We start from the raw sequence: 20,534 nt of genomic DNA, 5'->3' as shown, positions 1-20,534 counted from the left end.
TTCAATTCAATTTTTAACGGGCATCAATTTTTTTGTTTATGTGTATTTTACGTTTATTTTTCATACTCTCATATTTCTCCATACCCTATAACACCTTTGATGACGTTTATTTTATTTTAATTTGAATGAAATTTTGATTTTCTTTCCTTTTTTTTGATTATATAAAATATTCTTTTTCTTATACCATTCCTTTTCATTCATATTATCCTAACGTAATAGCTGTAATAACAACTTTGTATTCAATTTATTTTCTGATGGAACTCACAATTTTACGTAAATGCATTTTTTATAAATGTTGGTTCCGTTTATTTTATTTTTTTGAATATTTTATTTGCATATTGTATTTCGTTCATTTTTCCCATCATTGTATTTTGAATATTTCCCTGAATTTTTTCTGTCCTAAAGATTGCTGTTTCTAAAGTTAATTTCTCCGATTAGTTGTTAATATTTTCTTAAATATTGGTATTTAATAGTGATATTTTTTTTCTCGTGTAGGTCCGTCTGAACAGTATAAATCACTGAAAAATGATGGAAGAACTGATACATCAGCAACTGGATCCTTAATCATAAACGACCTTACAAAAGACGACGAAGGTACTTACAGGTGCATCGCGGACAATGGCTTTACAGAGGTGCTTTCGGCCGATATATCTGTCACGGTCCATGGTAAGGTTGACCAGAGATCAAAATATATATGCGCCATTAAAAAGTCCATTACTTCAAACTTTAGTGTTTTCTCATAATCTACCCACATCGATTTGAAATGCCTCCGCCATTTTCATTCCAGTGATTACAATACGATTCGAAATCAATTGATTAACTCGAAACATTCTCGTGTCTCGTACTTTTGTAGTAGATAATTCTATAATAAATTTTATTATTTCAATAAACACTATGAAAATATCTATGTGTTAAAAAATATATTTTGCCATTAAGGAAATGAAATTATATTAATTTTGAATGATATATGACGTAATTGATGTGTGTGAATATTTTAATAATGAAAATACGGGGCATTCTTGTACGATAATATTATTTAAAATACGATAGATTCGTATATTCATGTCGGAATGTTCCGCAAAGAAAGAAGCTTATTAAGGTAAGCAAATGTTTTGATAGTAATTATTAAATTATTTTCGTTCATCTGAGCCACTGAAATTCTTTAAAAATTTCATCAAAATTATATTTTAAAGCATAGTTTCCCAACCTTTTTTGTCCCATCGCCCCCTTCAGAAATTTTTTTTTTCCAGCGCCCCCAACGCAATCTAACCCACAGAATCCTATGCTATACTCGTAACTTCTACCGCCCCCTTGGAACAGTCCTTCGTCCCCCAGGGAGAGTTAACGCCCACGTTGGGAATCGCTGCTTTAAAGTATTCTTCAATTTCCATTTGAAGAGAGTTCATACTTCCTCATAATGTTACTATATACTTCCAAATTTACTCATATTTTTCATTTTCTTCATTGGTAATTGAATTGACTTTTTTTCCTGTTATTTTTCAGATTTCTGATGACGTTGGAGACCGTTTAACGTGTATAAAATTCAATCACGGAAATGAAAAATAGAATTTCATATCGATTTAAACATCGCGATTTTTGATCATGACTATTGCTTGGCTATCAATCGATTGATTTTCTTGTACATAATTTTTCCTTATTCGTAAATTGTGTGCATGAACATGTTTTCTGATGCATATTATTAACCTGACTGATAAGTAAATGGCTATTATGTTGCACGTGAGCATTTTATCGATTTCGATTGATTATGCAGAGTGGGCCAAAAAATCACTAGACTTTAAAAAATCATAAAAATCGAAAAAATAATTCAGTAAGATTGTGCAGTTTGTACCAAAATTCAAGTCACTAATTCAGATTTGAAATGATTAAGTTCAGAATTTAACCGGCAGGTGGCATCCCACAATTGACTGTATGATTCAATTGCATTTATTTTCTTGTGAAACAAAATCCTAATTCATGAGATGATTTTTTTTGCGTTAACTTGTTCAATATTTATGGCTTTTTATAAATGCCTTTTTGACCAAGGGGCGTCGCCAATCTTTGTCAAAGGTTGGTTAGATGGTGACATTTATGTATACCCGTTCAGTATTTCGAAGTGGTTCTTTTTTGAAGTATTCTCTGCAGTCGTGAGTCAACGTTATCAGGGAAAGAGAGCCGTGGACGGCAAAAAGCTGAAAACCACTGTATCAAACCATGGCCACACTTATGACAAGGTTGGGGCAATACGTTCCATGTGCAAGTAATGTTGCTGCTCCACCATTGGCAATCATCGTCAAATGTTGGAGGCTGGAAGGCATAAGAAGACTGGTCGAGTACCTTCCAGCTTCCAACAAATATTCCAATCCTTGTCTCCATACATTAGTCGAAGAATGCCAACATTCACAACGCGAAGAATGTTCTCGAAAAACCGGTTCTGCTGTCCCTGGCAAATACTCGCCAAGGAATATTGAGCCAAGCTCGACAGGCATGTAGCCAGTCCCTATGCCGCTGATGCTTCTTTGCACCGGGGAAGCCAAATACTGGAAGCAAATATTTGTGAATGACTAATGGGCCAGCCTTGACATGAGTGTGGGGCTATGCCTTTAGGGTAAAATAACTACGGGGAACGATTCTTCAGCGATTAATTTTGAACCACCGTATTTCAATCGAAATATCGATAAAATCTCCAATTTAGTATATTTTGCCAATTTATTTATTATAATCGTCTTTCTTCTCTTCTCTATGGAGTTCCTGCACGTTTCGAAGAGACCTTCACGGTGCAAAGTGTCAGGCAAGGTGACAGCGCTGTACTTCGATGTGACGTCACTGGAGACCAACCGATCAGTATTATATGGTTCAAAGACAAGAGACAGCTCGAAATTACAGATTTATCCAGGTGACTTTTCTTGTATTTTGAGATCTCGCAAGTGTAGAATACTTGAAACTTATATGGATAAATGTGGCGCTATATCTTTCTAAACGGCAAAAGTTTATTATTACGGTACGCGGTATACCTATGGTTCTTCCATCTTGAGTAGAAAGAAGCCTGGAGGTGTATCCCATGTCGATAAGATACTCGTGTAAAGTACCAAAAGGTGTTATTAGGTGTCGCGAGTTGGATACTCGATTCATCGTCGTCAGAATCTTTCCTGACGCAGGGGTACAACAGAAACTACGACCACCTGACCACAGTAAATGCTTGCTGCCATAGGAAGTCCCACCACAGACGGGGGGTTAGCACTCTAACCTCTCAGTGCAATCTGTAAAAAAGGAAAATGCCGAACGCTGTCGTTAGGAATCGGCAATAAATCGCGGTCCAAGGTCTAAATATCTCTCGTGTGCAGCAAATGGTGCGACAAAAATTATCAGAAAAGCTTGGCACCTCCATCATCTTACTGGGAAACCTTATGCATCTGGAATGCAGGGAATATGCAGGTAGACAGAGCATTTCCAAACTTCAGTGATTGAACCAATCAGGTGATAGCTTGTGGTGCATTAGGGCACGAGAATTCTTGAGCTCGTGCTTTTTCTCATCTTGCTGCTGTTTTGTCAACTAATACCGAAAGCTTAACAACAACATTCAGCACGATCTATTTTCATTCAGTTCTGTTTCGAAGTCATCTTGGCTTTACCAAGCTGAACATCTCGCTGATTAGTCTTTGTCCTTGGCGTCAATGCGCACGCGTATTGAATGGGGAAATTCTATTGGCTCTGAAGAAGGGTAGGCGTGTCACTTGTGGTATAAATGACATTTCCTGGCTCTTATACGTGGTTCTACAGCTAGAGCCGTCTTAATTATGGCACGGGACCATCTATGTAACTTCAGATGTACGAGAGCCTTCATGACAACAATAATCGGTACATACAGGGTGTGCCATAATTGATAGGCTCATTTTAAAAAAAAAAAGACTTGTGGAAAAAACTTAAAAATTCGATATTTTCGAAATATCCGCCATTTACAGCAGTAACATGGTATGGCCTCAGAACGATATTCATTGAAACCCGTCTAGGCCAGGATTGTGAAAATACCTTATTTTAGTTTTTCAGACAGCACTGCCATCTGTTAATGAACTTAACTGATTTCGCAGTTCTGACTAGAATTCGATTCAGGCCCATCCTGGTTCAGGCATTTGCAAGGATTTTTGGCGATTCTGTTCTGAAACTACGCAGTGTTATTTCCACTAGTTCTTACGATGGGTTTTGTTTCTTGCAAACTGCAGCGCCATATTTTGTGAAAATTTGGAAGTAATTTTGAAATTCTGAATGAAATTTTACTGTTTTTTTCCAAGCATATTGCAGCAAACGATGCATTTATATCGCTTCCCGTAATTTTTTATCAATTTTTCAAATGGGCCCGTTATTATTGGGACACCCTATTGTTTTTGAGAATAAATGGGGAGGCAAATTTGTTATCGATACTCTTCCAGTCATTTAAGGGCTGCAACTGGAAATTAATGATTATTGACGAGGCCCTGTTTGAAACAGTGTTGCCACTTATAGGATAACTCCACTTTTTGCATTTATATATTGATACCTGGTTTTTGTCCGACAGGTATGAGAAATTTGAAACGTCTTCTAAAAATGGTGTGAATTCCGAATTGTTCATACGCAACGTGGACAGGAGAGACGGTGCACTGTACTCGTGCACGGCATCGAACGCTTACGGCAGTGACGAAAGAAGTATCAAAGTACTCGTCGTAGGTACGTTTCATTCCTTCTTTAAGGCTTTTCACTATTGGTGTAGGTCTACGCAGAGTTCACCGAAAGGGGAATCCATTTACAAACAATTCATCAGTGGAAAATTCAATATACCGACAACAGTTCACCACTGACATACCGCGTGCGTGACCGAATCAGTGAGAGTGGTCAATTGATAGGACGACAGAAAAAGTGAGTGACTGAGCAAGTGAGTGAAAGATCGGGCTAGTGACTGAGTTGGTCGGCAAGTGAGCGAGTAAGTGAATGACTCGCTCAATGAATTTCTCACTTGCTCACTCACTTTGTCACTAAATCACTCACTTGCTCACTCACTTTGTCACTAAATCACTCACTTGCTCACTTACTCATTTTCACACAGAATCACTCACTGGCTAACTCACTCACTTTCTAACCGACTGACTCACTTTCTTGTTAACCCAATCACTGAATTTCTTACTGGCTGACACACTCATTTTCCTACTGACTCAGTCATTCACTTTCTTACTGAGCAAATTACACTCTCACTCCCTTTCTTACTGACCGACTGACTCACGCACTCACTTTCTTACTGACTTATTTTGGTACTGACTCACTTTCGTACTAACTCGCTCACGTTCTTACTGACTCACTCACTTTCTGACTCACACAGTCATTCGTTGTGTGCGAGTGACTGTGTGTCTGCTGTCGTGTTTTGCTTACTCTTGACTGTCATTTGCTCACTCACTCCGTAACTTGCTCACCTAATCGGCCATTTTCTGACACAGACGATCATTCGCTCACCTAATCGGCCATTTTCTGACACAGACGATCATTCGCTCACTAACTCAGTCATTCTCTCACTTACTCGGTCATTTGTTCACAAAATGAGTCACTCGCTCTCTCACTCGGTCATTTGCTCACAAAATGAGTCACTCGCTGTCTCACTCAGCCATTTGCTCACAAAATGAGTCACTCGGTCATATCCTCACTCCCTCGTTCACCTAAGCCACCCACTTTCTCTGTCACCCATTCGTTTATCCACTTTCTTACTTATTCACTGACTTCTTCACTCATTCGATGAATCACTTGTTTATTCACTTTCTCAATTACATGCTCACTCCCTCGCTCAGTCACATTCTCCATGTGACTGAGCTCTATCACTTGTTTACTCACCTAATCGGTCATTTGCTCACTTTCTCACTGACTCACTCAGGCACTCGCTGGATCACTGATTCACTCACTTTCTGACTTACATAGTCACTCGCTAACTGACTGTCATTTGCTCACTCAGTCCGTCATTTGCACACATAATCGGTCATTCGCTCACACCATCGATCATTCACTCACTTCCTCGGTCACTCATTCTCACTTATCAATGGCTGGTTCATTCACTCGGTTGCACGTTCAATCACACGCTCAATCATATGTTTACTCACGCGAACACTTGTTCACTCATTTCCTCAATGACTCTCTCACTTTCTCAATCACTTGCTCAATCTTACACTCGATTGTTCGTTTGCCCACTTTCTCAGTCTTTCACTCACGTTCATCTACTAACTTTATCACTCTCTCGCTTTTTCATCGACACCGTCTGTGTCGATTTTCCTGTCGATGAATCGCGTGTTTTGTTGTATTGTTGGGAAGGTGAATTTTCTCTCTGGACACATTTGATGTGATTGTGCCTTTACGAAATTTCAATACCATTTCATCTAATTTTGCAGAGGTCCCGGCCCAGCCACTCGACGTCAAAGTACTGGACGTATGGGCACGTAGTGTCAGCATCCGATGGTCCGCTCCGTACGCTGGCAACAGCGCGATAACGCAGTACCGCATACAGTACTGGCGAGACAAACGTGAGTATGGGTCCCGTACGCGATTCACCATTGTTGACGGAAACTCATACGGACCTTATTTAGAACTCATCTAATTTTTATTTGTTTCTCACCCTTATCAGACGGCCCTCAGACTCTGAACGAAGACTTGGTGGAAGCGACGCAGGCAACGGCGGTGGTGCAGGGGCTCAAACCTGGTACTTCGTACGCATTGTCAGTCGTGGCCGAGAATGAAATCGGTCATGGAGAGCCTTCTGAAACGATCCGTTTCACAACGAAAGAAGAAGGTTGGTATTTGTTACCAGTGTTACACTAGATTCGAGTAAAATCAAAGTATCACCCATTTAAGAAGGGCCCGACTTTGATTTGTCGAGGCCCTGGGCAAAATTGGCCTCCATAACGTGGGACCAGGGGTGTAGAGTTCTTCAGCAAAAAGTTATTATCAATATTACTGCCGCAAATCGGGGAGACTAAGGCCGAATGCACTCTTTGGCTATACTAATAAGCACCGATTTCTCTGTATGATTAATATATGGGGTTTTTTTTCTATCTGTCTAGAACCAAGTGGCCCACCGACTGACTTGTACGTGGAGGCGAGGGGCCCAACATCGATATTAGTAAAATGGAAGGTACGATTATTTTTATTTAGCCTAAAATACTTATACATTTGCTTTTCTCAACCATCGGGGGAAGGGCACAAACTCTTCGGCTTGCGGGCCGTTTAACTATTTTGTGTGGGCTGTATAAAGCTCAGTATTTTTTCGAGGGCATTATGGAAGTTGGTTGCCACTTCAAAGTTCGGATAAAGAGTAACTTCTTTAAAGAAGATTAGCTCGGTGGACTGCTTCGAGGATGAGTTGAGCAACTTCTCCGAGGATGGTATGAAACTGCTTCTAGAGTTATATATGTATAAGCGGAGTAACTTCTTCGAAGGTTGTATAAAAACTGAATGACTGTTTCGAGTGCTGAATTGCTACTTCGAGGGTCATTTATAAGCGAAATAGCTTCTTCGGAAGTTATATAGTAGCTGAATGACTGTTTCGAGGATCGGATATGAACAAAGTAACTATGTTCAGAGCCAAATAAAAGCCGAATGACCGCCGAATGTATTGTAGCTGACTAACTTCTCTGTATAAAAGCTGATGTCGCTTCGAGGGTCGCTTATAACCTGAATAACTATTCCATAATCTGTATAGAAGCTGGATGACTACGACGGTGGTGATATAAGAACTGGACGACTGCTTCGAGGGTGGTAAATAAGCTGAATATTAACTTCGAGGGCGCACTTGAGCAGAGTAACTTTATCGAGGGCAGTATAGTAGCTGAATGACTGAAGGGCCATGTAAAAGCTGAATAACTTCTTCGAGGGTCATATATAAGCAGAGTAACTTCTTCGAATGTTATATAAACGCTGAATGACTGTTTCGAGGGTCGGATATGAGCAGGCAAAATAAAGGACGAATGACTGCTTAGAGTGTTGTAGCTGAGTAACTTCTCGGTATAAAAGTTGAATGTTGCTTCGAGGGTCGTATATAACCCAAATAACTTTCTCAAAAGCTGTTCTTGTATAGAAGCTGGACACGGCTACTCCCCCCAGGGCAATGTGCTTAAATTGCGCAAGCACAGGCTAGCCGTGTTCGGTAAGTAAGTATGCATAAAAGCTGGATAACTACGATGGTGGTGGTATAAAAACTTGACTGCTTCAAGGTAGGTACAAAAGCTGAGTATTAACTTCGAGGCCGTACTTAAGTTGGGTAACTTTATCGAGGGCCATATAGAAGATGAATGACTGTTCGACGGCCATGTATAAGCTGAGTAACTTCTTCGAGATTCCTACATGAGCTGAATAACTCTTAAAAAGCCGTAGAAAAGCTGAATGGCAGCTTCGAGGGTCATGCATGAGCTGAGTAATTCTTCCAATGCCGAATATAAGCTACGTAACGTTTTCAGAAGTCGTATAGAAGCTTTGTAATTTTTTCGGGAGTCATATAAAATAGATGAAAAAGTATAGAAGCTTATTGGCTGTTCTCGAGTGCCATTTATAAGCTGAGAAACTTATTCGAGGGCCGTACACAGAAAGTAAATGACCGCTCTGAGTGTTGTGTAGAAGTTGATTAATTTCTACGAAGATCCTTTATAAGCTGAATAACTTCTTACAGGGTCGTAAAACAAACTGAATGACATCTTCGTGAGCCGTATAAAAGCTGGATGACTGTATCGAGGGTCGTGTATGAATTAAGTAACATCTTCGAGGGCCGTATGTAAACTGAGTAACTGTTTCGAGGGCCATATAGGGTTACGTATAAGGTTAATGACTGTTCGAGGGTCTTGTATAAGCTGAGAAACTTGCTTGAGAATCATTACACGAAAGCTGAATGACTGCTTCCAGCTTTGTAAATAAGTCTAGTAAACTCTTCAAAGACCGTATATAGACATAATAATATTATTTGGAGTCATATAGAAGCTGAATGAAAGTTCGAATGTTGATAAAAGATGTGCAATTCATTCCAGGGCCGTACAAAAGCTGAATGACTGCTTCGAGGATCGTCAAGAAGTTTATTGACCACTTCGGGTGTTGCTTATAAGCCAAATGACTGCTTGGAGTGTTGTATATAAGCTGGGTAACTACTTCGAGGCCAGAACCAAAGTTCCGTGGCTGCTTTGAGGAATTACTTTCTCAAGGTTGAATTGCTCTGCTTAAAAGCAAAAAAGCTCGGCCATATGAAAATTTAAAATGAGCTTGATAGGCCCATAGGTGGGGATTTGTGTACTCATGTCTTAAATCCCCATTATAGCATGCCATGCAATTATTTGTTACTCATTTCTCGATTTATTTTCAGCCACCACCGAAAGAATGTTGGAACGGAGTGCTCAAAGGCTATTACATCGGGTACAAGGCCGAAGGTGTCAATCAGCCGTATACGTTCAAGAAACTCGAAGCCGGTACAAACCACACCAACGAGTATCTCATCACTGGATTAACCAAGTCCATTAGGTACAGTATACTGGTGAAGGCCGAGAATGGAGCCGGGACCGGACCGCCATCGCAAGAACTGGTCATCAGGACACTTGATGGAGGTAAAATCAACACGGTGTAGTTAGATAAATGTTTCTCACCACATAGGTACTGTCAAATGGTTTTAATCAGGGGGTGCACAACCTCCAGCCCGCGGGACAAATGCAGCCCGACCTGGGGGCGGCGGGGGAGTTCCATCCGGTCCGCGAAATTTGTTTTATAAAAATACGGGAGATTGCCAACAAAAGTTATCAAAGCAAGTAAATTTTCCATTCACAGCCGAAAAGTTCGTCAAAGACAAGTAAAGTTGCCAGTGACAACAAAAAAAATTGTCAGGTGCAAGTTAATCTGCCAAATATAGCCAAAATTGCTGAAAAATCACTAAATGCTGAGAATGATGGGCACTGTAAGTCAAAATGTAATTCTCCAGAAAACGTAGATATCTAACAAATATGTGAGATTAATATAATTATTTCACAACAATTATTATGATAATAATAGTGAATATTTATGGTAATTATATTCATTATAATTATTATGAGTCACAATCATCACGATATACAGTACTCGATACAACTTTGAGGTGTGAATGCAAGCCGATCTCCCCATTAAAAAGTCTCGCCACGGAGAGCGCAACAGTCCTACAACAGTAAAATCTTCAATCATTACACTTCACTCATAGTTCGAAAAATAGGAGGCAGATGGCAGCACTATAACAAGCTTCATACGGAAACAAGCTTCACATCAGGTTCACAACACGGACATTCCAACACGCACCAATTTGTTAGAAGTACCGCAGAGGAATATGCACGAGGTGCATGAGTGGTTTAGTAGTAGCAGTACGTTATACATCATGAAAATAATCTGAATTCTAGATTTCAAAATTTCAACTAAGCTTTGTGGGAAAATAAGAGAAAAAACGCGGTTTTTTTATGATAAAAGGTTGGGACGGTCGAAGCTACAGGGATGCCCCGTAAAATAAGGGTCGTATCGTCACTACATATCTATAAGTCCCTGCGGAAATACCTCATATCTGGTCCGCGAATCGAAAAGGTTGTGCAGCCCCTGGCTTAAATACAAAATAAAAAAACACAATGAAGAAAGTGACTTTCTATATATTGCAATTAAATATGTGGGAAGGTTACACAAAGCTAAATTCAAAGCCGTAGTACCCGTCAATGGCTTGCACTTGCACATGGAATGTTCAAATCAGTAATTGGTGAAACCCCATACGTCGATGTAAGGAGTGATAAAGATTCCTAATCTCATCTTACGATACATTGTGTAAGGCATTTATCAATTTTTGCTCCAGATTTGAGCATTTTCGGTTGCCCAAATCTGGTAACGTACCATGTATGTTCGACTGGCGAAAGGTCCGTTGATCTTGCTGGTCGAGGGAGAGTATCAACAGCACGGAGGCAGTCCAGAGATATGTGAGTCGTATTTGGCCTGGCATTATCTTCAAAATTGCTCCAGGATGACTTGCCAAGGAGGGTAATGCGTCCGGTAGCGGGGTATCATCAACATTTCGTTGAACTGATAAAGTTGTACGCAGGATGATTAGAGATGGCCCGCTGCCGTTAGAGATAGCACCATCATACCAGTGGTAGAGAATGTATGCCTCTGTAAGGCTGATTGGGACCGCTGGCCTCGTCCCCCTCCACACACGTGTCAATTGTGTTCCCTGTTGTATACAACGCTAGTTTCGCAGTAGAAACGCACGCTACGACTAAAGTTCACATTCGTTGGCTTTGAAAATGTGACCATTTGCATACTTGGCATAAAGGAAATTCGCATGCGAAATTACAAAATGATTGGATTATTTTTAGGGGTGCTTCGTTTTTTGCAAAAGAGTGTACTTCTAAATTCATACGGGTAACACAGAGAAATGTATACTTTCCTTCAGATTTACCGAAGTCACCGCCGGTGTCACTCGTCAGTACCAGCGACCAGGCGATCACGGTCAAGTGGAATCAGATCCTGAGTCGAGACGATCAACTAACAGGTAATGGTGCGTTTCGCCCTCCATTTAAAATTCAATTTTTATAATACTGTACTGGCTCCTAAACTAATTAGTAAAAAATTTCCTTCAATATAATTCAACTATAAATGTACTTAATTATAAACAGGACTAAGTACTGTGAAATGATGTGCAGTGGAATGCATCGTGTACATCAGTACGTTGATTTTCAGGATACACGTTGCATTATCAGAGAGGAACTGGACAGTGGCTACACGTACCGCTGGTGTCTCCGGACAAAGCCAGTTACATGCTGACGGGTCTGCAAGCCGATACGCTGTACCATGTGTACTTGACGGCCAACAACAAGTATGGGAGAGGACAAGCTAGTGAAATATTGGCGGTCAAGACAAAAGAGAAAGGTACACTATTATCAGTATTATCGTGCTTATGATTGTTATACTTCCCTTGCTATGTTTTTCCAATGTCCTCTTATTGTTTCCTAAATTTTGCCTGAGTTCCCCTTGCAGTGGGATAGGGAAAATTCTCCTCCACATGTTTCGCACCATACAGGGCAAAGTCAGTGGATGAGTGACCATATGAGTAATAAAGTGAGTGGGTGAGTGACTGCATGAGTGACCGAGGGAGTGGTTGAGTGGCCGCATGAGTAAGTGAGTGACCACATGAGTGGCCAATTGAGTGGATGAGTGACTGATGAGTATATGAGTGACAGTAGGAGTGTACAAGGGAGTGGGTGACAGTATCAGTGGCCAAGTGGGGGGGGGGTGAGCAGCTACATGAGTAAGTGAGTGACCGTATGAATGACTGAGTGACTGTATAAGTGAACAAGTGAGTGGGGGAATGATTGCATGTAAGTGAATGACTATATGATAACCAAGTGAGTGAGTAGCTGATCAGTATGCGAGTGACCACGCGAGTGAATGATTGACCGCATAAGTAAGTGAGTAATCGTATGAGTGTAAGACCAAATGAGTGACGTGGTGAGTGGGTGAGTGACTAGGAGTGCCAAAGTGGGTGTGTGATTGACCGTATGAGGGGCCATGTGAGTGGGCAAGTGACGTATACTCACGTCAGCAAGTCCAGACGGGGAACCAATTTAGTACATGAGTACTCAAGGAAATTATATTTCTCAATAAGAAAATCGGTCACTCTTGCGGTCACTCATCCATTCACTTGACCCCCCCCCCCGTCCTGAGCGCGCTAAATGCACCGAGGACGAAACGTTCTAGGGTCGGAATGTCAGATGCCAAGTTTCCGTAAACCCGTAAGGTTGGCAAAAGCACCAAAGTGTCCCAAGTCCTCTCTGTATTCAACCTTGCGGGCCCCATGTACACGTGCTAATTCAACTCACTGTTACATGCATCAAAGTATATCGTGTGTATGTCCTTGAACGTTTTATAAATTATCCAATTTTCCATGAATGATTTGAGTTTGTTTCGTTGTTGGAAGGTGCTCGAGACATCCCTATGTACATGGACTTGTCGGTGATCATACCCGCTGGTGCCGCGCTGATCGCAGTGGTCGTCGTGGTGGTCGTGATCATCGTGTACGTCACGAAATCGAGATCGAGGGAAGATCTCGTCAAAGATCAAATCAAAGGTAAGCACAGAATCATTGTCAGTACTCTCATTTCATTTACATATCGCTATAGCATAGAATGCCCATCCTCGGGACCGCGGGCCAAACGCGGCCGGCCGAGGAGTTCCGTCCCGCACGGGAAAAGGATTTTCCGGTATAAAAGTGTCAATCAATACAAACACGATAAATGACCATATTTCCTTCATAAAAAATGCAGGACATTGAACATATGGGGTAAGTCCGGCGTTCATTCGTTCGGCCACAATAAAATATTATCAAAGGCAAGTATAATTGCCACTGGGATATTCTGGGGGGGGGGAGGGGCAGCCATAAAAATTATGAAATGCAAATAAAGTTGCCAATTTCAGCCAAAGAAACGTCAAAGGCAAATAAATTTTCCAACAATAGCCACAAAAATTGTCAAAAGCGAGTAAAGTAGCCAATATCACAGCCAAAAAAAATTGTCAAAGTAAGTAAAGTTGCCAATATGACAGCCTTAAAAAAAATTGTTAAGAGCAAACTTGTCAATTATAGCCATATAAATATCGTTCCAAACTCTGTCACACAGAGGTCTGGAAAAAAAGGCAAGTAAAGTTGTCAATTACAGCCAAAAATATTTGTCAAAGCCAGTTAAAGGTGCCATCAACTGATGAAATAAAAGGATTGAAAATAAGGGGAAAACGGGACATTTCATAAGAAAAAAAGTTGAGGCAGCCACTATCAAGGGAATGTCCCGTAAAATATTGGCGTTATGGTCACCCTATATACATATATATCAGTTTCTAGTCCTCGAGCGACAAAAATAACGCACATACTGGCCCGCGGACTAAAAAGGTGCACCCCCGGTATAGAATATGTAAATTTTACAATGTTTTTTGCATGACATTTCTCTCTGATTACGCAAAATGCGTTGTTTTGTTTTCCCCCAGCGCTACACGGCCAGCAACAGCAGTACATATACGCAGCGACAGGAGCTCCGCGATACGGCGACCCGGACAAGGGTCGGCCTTACAGCCAGGGAGAGCCCGGCACACCGGCCATGAGCCTGGCTTCCTACGCTTCCATTCCATCGAGGATAGACCAAGATGATCTTTACGGCGGTCCAGCTGAAGTTAAGGGTCCATATGGTCAGGTAAATGAAAGAAAGAACAACTAATCGCACGCAGTACCGTAAACCGGAGTTGCTTGTGCCCTGGGCGGTTAGGGGGGAGGGTTAATAAATTGAACCCAAGACAGATATGCAATAGGGGTTTCATTTCCAAATCCTAGGTCCTACTTCAACTCTTTTTTGGGTTCAAGAAACCTCAAGTTACGGTATTACCTTCTTCACTTAATTGTGTTTGGACAGTACTCTAACACAGTGGTTCTTAACCTGGGGCCGTATGGTCCCACTTGCGGTCCTAGGATATTCTAAGGGAGGCCATGGAGGAATCTGAAGAGTTAAAGCTTTTATTTGGAATATGTCGGGGGGGGGGGATGCGTTTAATTACTTTCAGAATCCAGCAGAGCTGTCCATAGTACCAGGATCATCTATACCCACGGGCCCACGACCTCCTATTCGTAGAGGGTCCACATGATGAGATCTGGTACTATATACAGGGGGATTCAGGAAAGATGGGAAAAAATTTAAGAGGTGGTAGTACATGCTAACAACTTCAATCAAAGAATGCATGGTCTAAAATGAAATGTGCAAACGTGCTACAGGGCGCAACATAGTAAAGCCGAGGATACGGGGAGAAAACACAAGAATAGCGTATAAGTTAAAAAAAAAAACAATTTTAATGAGCAATTTGCAATAAATGCTCAGAGCAACCTGCAACGGTGATGCAAGAAAACAGCGGCGAACGAGGGATTGGCGAACGCTCTGGAATATTCCAGGCATATCGCGAACCTCAGCAGCAGCAGCAGCCGAAAGTCTTGCGATTAGGTTCTCTTCACAGTCAAGAGGAGTCTTACACACCAGACTCTTCAGCTGTCCCCACAAAAAGAAATTGAGACAGATCGGTTGATCGTGAGGGCCACCTCGTCCAATCCATCGGTTTGGAAAAGCGGCGTCCAGATAGTGCCGTACCTCTCGCCCAAAATTGGCTGGAGCTCCATCACATACGCAGACGGAGGGCAGTTGGAGCATTCCCTCCAGCAAGTCTGGCAGCACCTGTTGCAAAAACGTTCGGTATTTACCCTCGTCAAAGCGTTCCGGCGGAAGATACGGTCCTATTAGGTGGTCGCCGATGATTCCGGCCCAAAACTTCAACAGGAGAGGCAGTTTCAATGTAGACCATGTATTTTTTGATGACAATTGTTTGTGTGTACTACCACCTCTTAAAGTTTTTCCCATCTTTTCTGAATCACCCTGTATATAGATCTGGTTCCAACAGTTAATTTTTATATTTCGATAACTATACAACCCTTTGCAACATGAGTGACATATCTGAGTACCCCACGTTATTTCGAAACGCTATCTAATTGGAAGTATGTCTCTGGGAATAACGGTTCGCCAGTGAAGTGTCATGCCCTGTATATAAAATTGATTTTCTGTGTGTGTGTGTGTTGTCTGAAGAAATTTACAATTTTAGACCGATTTTTGCAAATTTTGCGTTCATGTTATACGGGACCCGACTTGAACGATAAGCTACCTTAAAAGCTCGTCAGAGCTGGGAAAATGCCCGAATTGGGTGGAGAAACTGTCGGGCAACAATGGTTCGTGGGCCTCAACAATTACTTTTGGAATGTTTACTTTGATTACCCTCGTTCCCTAACAATGCGTTTTAGGCATGTATATACCATTATAATGCTTTTGTTGCTTCTTTAATGCTGCCAATGAATTGCCCTAGTATTACAGCTAATTTAAACTAAAAAAACCACACCAACTCTTCAATATAAAATTCATCTGAACTAAATTATTGGTATATTTAGGTAGTGTTAATTACTACTAAGAGTCCTTATTTTTTAATTATACATTCCCTTTCAGTCTGGAAAGGCTGTACATCCTTTCTTTCAGACTTACAGGGAACGCCCGTCGTCGTTCCCGAGACCGAATTCCAAGAGGATCAGGGAACAAGTCAAGCTACAGCAACAAATGCAACAACAGCAACTCCAACAGCAGCAGCAGCAGCAACAACAGCAACAAAACCAAGCGTCGCAGCCACCACCACCACCACAGGCAGAGCAACAACAGCCTCACCAGAACCAAGCGCAACCTCTACCACCGCTCCCGCCGCCACCTCCGCCTATGCCACCGCAGCAGCCGGTGAAACCTCAGTGAGATGTACCTGAATACACTCAGTATTTGCTATACTTATATACACGTAACTCGGAAGAAATCGCCGCGGAGAGAACTTTGTCGATTGGTTTTTTGTAAATGAATGCACAAAATTTAGTGCTTCGAGTACCGACGCGATGTAAACCATTTTACGATACATTTATTACTTCTGGAGGTGACTGTAGATGTACATCCAGTTCCTATACGGTGGTACATCGGATGTTTATACTTTACATTTAGGCTGTGTAGGATGAATTCGTATGCTTGTCAGCTGCCTTTAATGGCTGACATCGTGTGCTTGCAGATGCATCGTGTGTTATTAGTACATGTCTCTTTTTTTTTTGCACATGCCTTATGTAGGGGCGTACGCAGGATCAACCTTTAGAGAGGGCACAAAAATTTTCTTTTCGAGAAATTTTAAGGCCATCATCTCCTCCAAAAGCTCCTATTGAGCTTTGGGTCGCGACCCAAACCCCTGATTCACAGGTGTTTCAGGAATGAGTCGCGCAAATCCGCTAACAATAAGGGGCTATTTATCTATGGGTCACGACCCAAACCTATGATTAGCAGAGGTTGTGTCTCACAATAGCTTCTGAGATGGGTCGTACAAACCCATTTACAGCCTATGATTCATAAGCTATGGGCCACGACAGGTTCGTAGCCAGCCATTTCTTTCAGAGGAGGACCAAATTGGCCAAACAATGGTGAAACCTGTCTTTTCCCCTTTTAATCAGTCATTTACTCACATTTCGAGGGGGGAACCGGACCCCAAGTCCCCCCCTCTCACTATAGCCTTGGGTCACGACGCAAACTTTTGATTCGCAGTGACTACAAATCCACTGACAAGCAGGGCTCTTGAGCTATGCGTTACGACTCAAACTTGATTCACAGCGGTCTCCTAAATGAGTCGTAGAAATTCATTTACGGTTCTGTTAGAAATGCACTTATTGCGTCACTGATTTCGAAGTACAAGCAGTCCCTTGGGTCAGGCCCGTCATTTGGGGGAAGTTGCCCCGGCTTTAGAAAATACGCTATAAATGGTATAGATACATACAAATACACTGAAGAGCCAAAAAAACTGGTGCACCTGCCTAATATCGTGTAGGGCCCCGCGAGCCCGCAGAAGTGCCGCAACACGACGTGGCATGGACTCGATTATTGTCTGAAGTAGTGCTGGAGGTAACTGGCACCATGAATCCTTCAGGGCTGTCCATAAATCCGGAGGAGTAAGGGGGTTGGAGATATCTTCTGAACAGCAAGTTGCAAGGCATCACAGATGTGTTCAATAATGTCCATGTCTGGGGATTTGGGTGGCCAGCGGAAGTGTCTAAAGTCAGAAGAGTGTTCCTGGAGCCACTTTGTAGCACTTCTGGACGTGTGGGGTGTCGCATTGTCCTGCTGAAATTGTTTAAGTCCGTCGGAATGCACAATGGACATGAATGGGTGCAGGTGATCAGACAGGATGCTTACGTATACGTCACCTGTCAGAGTCGTATCTGGACGTATCAGGGGTCCCATATCACGCCAACTGCACACACCCCATACCATGACAGAGCCTCCACCAGCATGAACAGTCCCCTGTTGTCATGTAGGATTCATGAGGTTGTCTCCGTACACGTCCATCAGCTCGAAGCAATTGGAACCGAGACTCGTCAGACCAGGCAACGTGTTTCCAGTCCTCAACAGTCCAATGTCGGTGTTGTAGGGCCCAGGCGGTGCGTAAAGCTTTGTGTCGTGCAGTCATCAAGGGTACACGAGTGGGCCTTCGGCTCCGAAAGCCCATATTGATGATGTTTCGTTGAATGGTTCGCACGCTGACACTTGTTGATGGCCCAGAATTGAAATCTGCAGCAATTTGCGGAAGGGTTGCACGTCTGTCACGTTTAATGATTCTCGTCAGTCGTCCCGTTGTTGCATGATCTTTTTCCGGCCGCAGCGATGTCGTAGATTTAATTTTTTTACCGGATTCCCGATATTCACGGTACATTCGTGAAATGGTCGTACGTGAAAATCCAAATTCGTCGCTACCTCGGAGATGCTATGTCCCATGTCTCGTGCGCCGACTATAACAACACGTTCAAACTCACTTAAATCTCGATAACCTGCCATTGTAGCATCAGTAACCGATCTAACAACTATACCAGACACTTGTTGCGTTATATAGGCGTTGCCGACCGCAGCGCCGTACTCTGATTGGTTCCATATCTCTTTATTTGCATACGCATGCCTGTACCAGTTTTTTTGGCCCTTCAATTTATATACATACATTGAGTATATGTACTCTGCCCTTTTCTAGAAAAGTTGAAATGTCCACCCTGACATGGGTCGCGAAGCTTATCTTGTGGATTTTGGGTCACGGCTGAAGAAGGTCAAGAACCTCTGAGTTAACCTTCAAGGGGGGTCGGTGCACGATCTTGGGTTTCCATGCTTTCCTTAGGGGGGGGGGAAATCTCCTTTTTTAAGGATCATTTAAAATTTCTATTCAATACTTTAGGCATTACATTTTTTTATCTCAAATACTACGGAGATTTTTTTATGCAATTTTCTTTTGACACGAGCATTTAGGATTTTAATTGTTGATAATAATTTTACTTCCACAACGTGTAACTTTTTCAAAAATCACCAAAATTTACCCATATTTTGTGCCATCAAATCTCAAATAATAGTTTTATTAAAAACTCCTTGTGTTAAAAGTATGTGTCGAGAGACACACAGTTGACTTTTGAATGAATGGTATTCGAAAAAAATGTTCGTTTTCTAACAAAATGCTTAGTTTTGACAAAATAGCATTTTAGCCCCAAAAACATTAGCATGTATAATGTCTGCCAGCTGAGTTCATATTAAAATATTTAAAAATATTTCTAGTGCAGGTATAACTAAAACTCGAATACAGTTAAACGCAGAAAATTTCATAGTATTTGAAAATTGAAAAATTCGAATTTGTTTTTGGAAAATTTGCGTGAACCAACCCCCCTCCCCCTTGAACGGCAATTAGAAATTACCACAGCCCCTTTAAAATATCATGTCGTTTTTAATGAAGCAGGCCCAAACTAAGGGTGTAGGGAGAGGTTTTCTATTGAGAAATTATTTTTACAAATTATCTTCTCGCGTCAATGCTAAAATAAGAGACTTTTATGCAGGCGAGATATCTCGTCATTGCCGCTTAAACAGTTAAAATAGCATTTATAAGGTATTTTCCTTGAATATATACATTTTTTTCCTATTATTTGGTCGGCTTGAGGGTGGGGGGTGAATGCACCCTTCCCCCCCCCATCTGTGCGCTACCCTTGCGTACGCCTCTGGTCTTATTTTATCCTAAACAGTTCAACGAGAGTGACAACCAAACATGCTATGGGAGGTACACGATAAACATGCAAGCAATTTGAATTTCAACATAATTTTAATATTTATCTATATACTCATTCATGTACAAAAATACACAAATAGTAAAATTACATAAATATTAAGAATAATCTCATGAAATACATGTGACGTTGTAACTATTATTTATTTCATGCATCTGAAGACATTTGACTAATCATCAGAATGACTCATGAAATGTTCTTATGAGTACAAAAATACACAAACTAAAAAATTACACCCACATCTTGGAAAAAACACAAACATTAATTACAAAATACACAAACATTAATTACAAAATACACAAACATTAATTACAAAATACACAAACATTAATTACAAAATACACAAACATTAATTACAAAATACACAAACATAAATTACACACACACATAAGATACACAAACATAAATTATATAAAATACACAAACATAAATTATATAAAATACACAAACATAAATTATATAAAATACACAAACATAAATTATATAAAATACACAAACATAAATTATATAAAATACACAAACATAAATTATATAAAATACACAAACATAAATTATATAAAATACACAAACATAAATTATATAAAATACACAAACATAAATTATATAAAATACACAAACATAAATTATATAAAATATACAAACATAAATTATATAAAATACACAAACATAAATTATATAAAATACACAAACATAAATTATATAAAATACACAAACATAAATTATATAAAATACACAAACATAAATTATATAAAATATACAAACATAAATTATATAAAATACACAAACATAAATTATATAAAATACACAAACATAAATTATATAAAAT

General features: G+C 40.8%; 1 protein-coding gene across 10 annotated transcripts in view; it reads left to right on the top strand.

The window, feature by feature from the left end:
* Positions 1-20,187, top strand: part of LOC149065204 (cell adhesion molecule Dscam1-like) — an 83,154-nt gene extending 62,967 nt beyond the window's left edge. For 6 of the 10 annotated variants that reach the window (XM_089254394.1, XM_089254386.1, XM_089254389.1 and 3 more), the window contains exons 5-15: positions 2,746-2,893; positions 4,550-4,698; positions 6,396-6,527; positions 6,629-6,793; positions 7,065-7,135; positions 9,347-9,584; positions 11,429-11,533; positions 11,716-11,904; positions 12,953-13,102; positions 14,011-14,213; positions 16,053-20,187. In XM_089254394.1, the coding sequence (XP_089110520.1) occupies positions 2,746-2,893; positions 4,550-4,698; positions 6,396-6,527; positions 6,629-6,793; positions 7,065-7,135; positions 9,347-9,584; positions 11,429-11,533; positions 11,716-11,904; positions 12,953-13,102; positions 14,011-14,213; positions 16,053-16,346 (1,844 nt within the window). In that variant the 3' untranslated portion in view covers positions 16,347-20,187. Of the gene's footprint in view, positions 1-495; positions 667-2,745; positions 2,894-4,549; positions 4,699-6,395; positions 6,528-6,628; positions 6,794-7,064; positions 7,136-9,346; positions 9,585-11,428; positions 11,534-11,715; positions 11,905-12,952; positions 13,103-14,010; positions 14,214-16,052 lie in introns of all 10 variants that reach the window. The other 4 variants (XM_089254395.1, XM_089254393.1, XM_089254391.1 and 1 more) reach the window with 4 other exon arrangements.
* Positions 20,188-20,534: the final 347 nt, after the last annotated feature.

The sequence above is a fragment of the Pholcus phalangioides genome, unplaced genomic scaffold, assembly GCF_987345545.1.
Source record: "Pholcus phalangioides strain wild (caught in Gottingen) unplaced genomic scaffold, Ppha-v1.0 ptg000041l_1, whole genome shotgun sequence".
Classification (NCBI taxonomy): Eukaryota; Metazoa; Arthropoda; class Arachnida; order Araneae; family Pholcidae; genus Pholcus; species Pholcus phalangioides.
Note: the sequence above shows the minus strand (reverse complement) of the source record. Positions and strands in the feature narration are given on the sequence as shown.